Source organism: Myotis brandtii, unplaced genomic scaffold, assembly GCF_000412655.1.
Source record: "Myotis brandtii unplaced genomic scaffold, ASM41265v1 scaffold1956, whole genome shotgun sequence".
NCBI lineage: Eukaryota > Metazoa > Chordata > Mammalia > Chiroptera > Vespertilionidae > Myotis > Myotis brandtii.
Window position 1 is genome coordinate 203982 of NW_005357294.1, and position 991 is coordinate 204972.

The following is a 991-nucleotide window of genomic DNA, read 5'->3' on the forward strand; positions in this document are numbered from 1 at the left end:
GGGGGAGGCCCCTGGGGGGTGAGTTGGAAGGAGGCACCGTGAGGAGCAGGGGAGGAGTCTGACCTGGCCCCTCTAGGCCAGGGAAGGTGGGAGGAGAGAAAACCCTTTGGAGGGGCTGCAGGGCCCGGCCTCAGAGCGGTGCAAGCTCAGAGGGTTCCAGAGCGGCTGCGCTGGGGGCGGGATGGGGCGCAAGAGCCACGTGGTGCTGGGGGCTGGGTGTCTCTGGCTGCTCCTCCCGCCAGGTGGCGGCCCTGCTCCCTGCCCGATGCTGCGGGTGCCGGACCATTGACTGGAGGTGGGCGCTCCCTGTGGGTCTGTGGTGCCCCCCTCAAGGGCACCCTTGCCACTGACCCACAGCTTGGAGGGTGGGGTGAGACTCCTGGCCAGCACATGGGGGACATGGTAAGGAATGGTGAGCTGGGGAGGCAGGTGGGGTGAGGGGATCCTGGTTCCAGGAATGGGCGTGGCCTCATCACGCCCCCCTCCCCAAGTCCAGGGTCTCTCAGCAGCTGCCCGGCGAAGGACGGTCCCTCGTCCAGGCCGCTGGTCCTCAGCTCCTGGTCCCAGGCCTGGCGCCCGCTTCCCTGTGCGTCACTGGGCTCCGCGGTATTTGAGGAAGGTGCTTTCCAGGAAGGCGGCCAGCTTGGTCCGGTCGTCCTGCAGGGCGGGAGGTCGGCATAGGGGACCGGTGCCCCCTCCTCTCCTCCCCTCCCCTCCCCACCCGTCCCCACCTGGCCAAGCGGCCCGCACCTCGTGCAGGAAGCCATAGTGCACCAGCTCTGCTGCCAGGTCCTGGGCGCTGTCCGCTGTGCAGAGGCCGAGGGGGCAGGTGTAAGGTCAGGGGCACAGGAAAAGCAGGGGCAGTGGCTGCTCCGGCCACTGCAGGAGGGGCGCGGTGGGGCGGGTCCCGGCCGCATGGCGGGCATGTCCACTTACTTGGGAGCAGGTCGTAAGTGAGCTGCCGATGCAGCCGGTCCTCCAGCACGAGCAG

The 991-nt window shown here is 69.1% G+C and overlaps 1 protein-coding gene across 1 annotated transcript in view; it reads right to left on the reverse strand.

Moving 5' to 3' along the window:
- Window positions 1-591: 591 nt before the first annotated feature.
- Window positions 592-991, reverse strand: part of NRBP2 (nuclear receptor binding protein 2) — a 25641-nt gene continuing 25241 nt past the window's right edge. Inside the window, exons 9-11 of the mRNA XM_014538689.1 lie at window positions 937-991; window positions 751-806; window positions 592-657 (exon numbers count right to left, since the gene is read on the reverse strand). The exon at window positions 937-991 is cut by the window's right edge and continues 3 nt beyond it. Of these exons, the coding sequence (XP_014394175.1) occupies window positions 592-657; window positions 751-806; window positions 937-991 (177 nt within the window). The remainder of the gene's footprint in view (window positions 658-750; window positions 807-936) is intronic.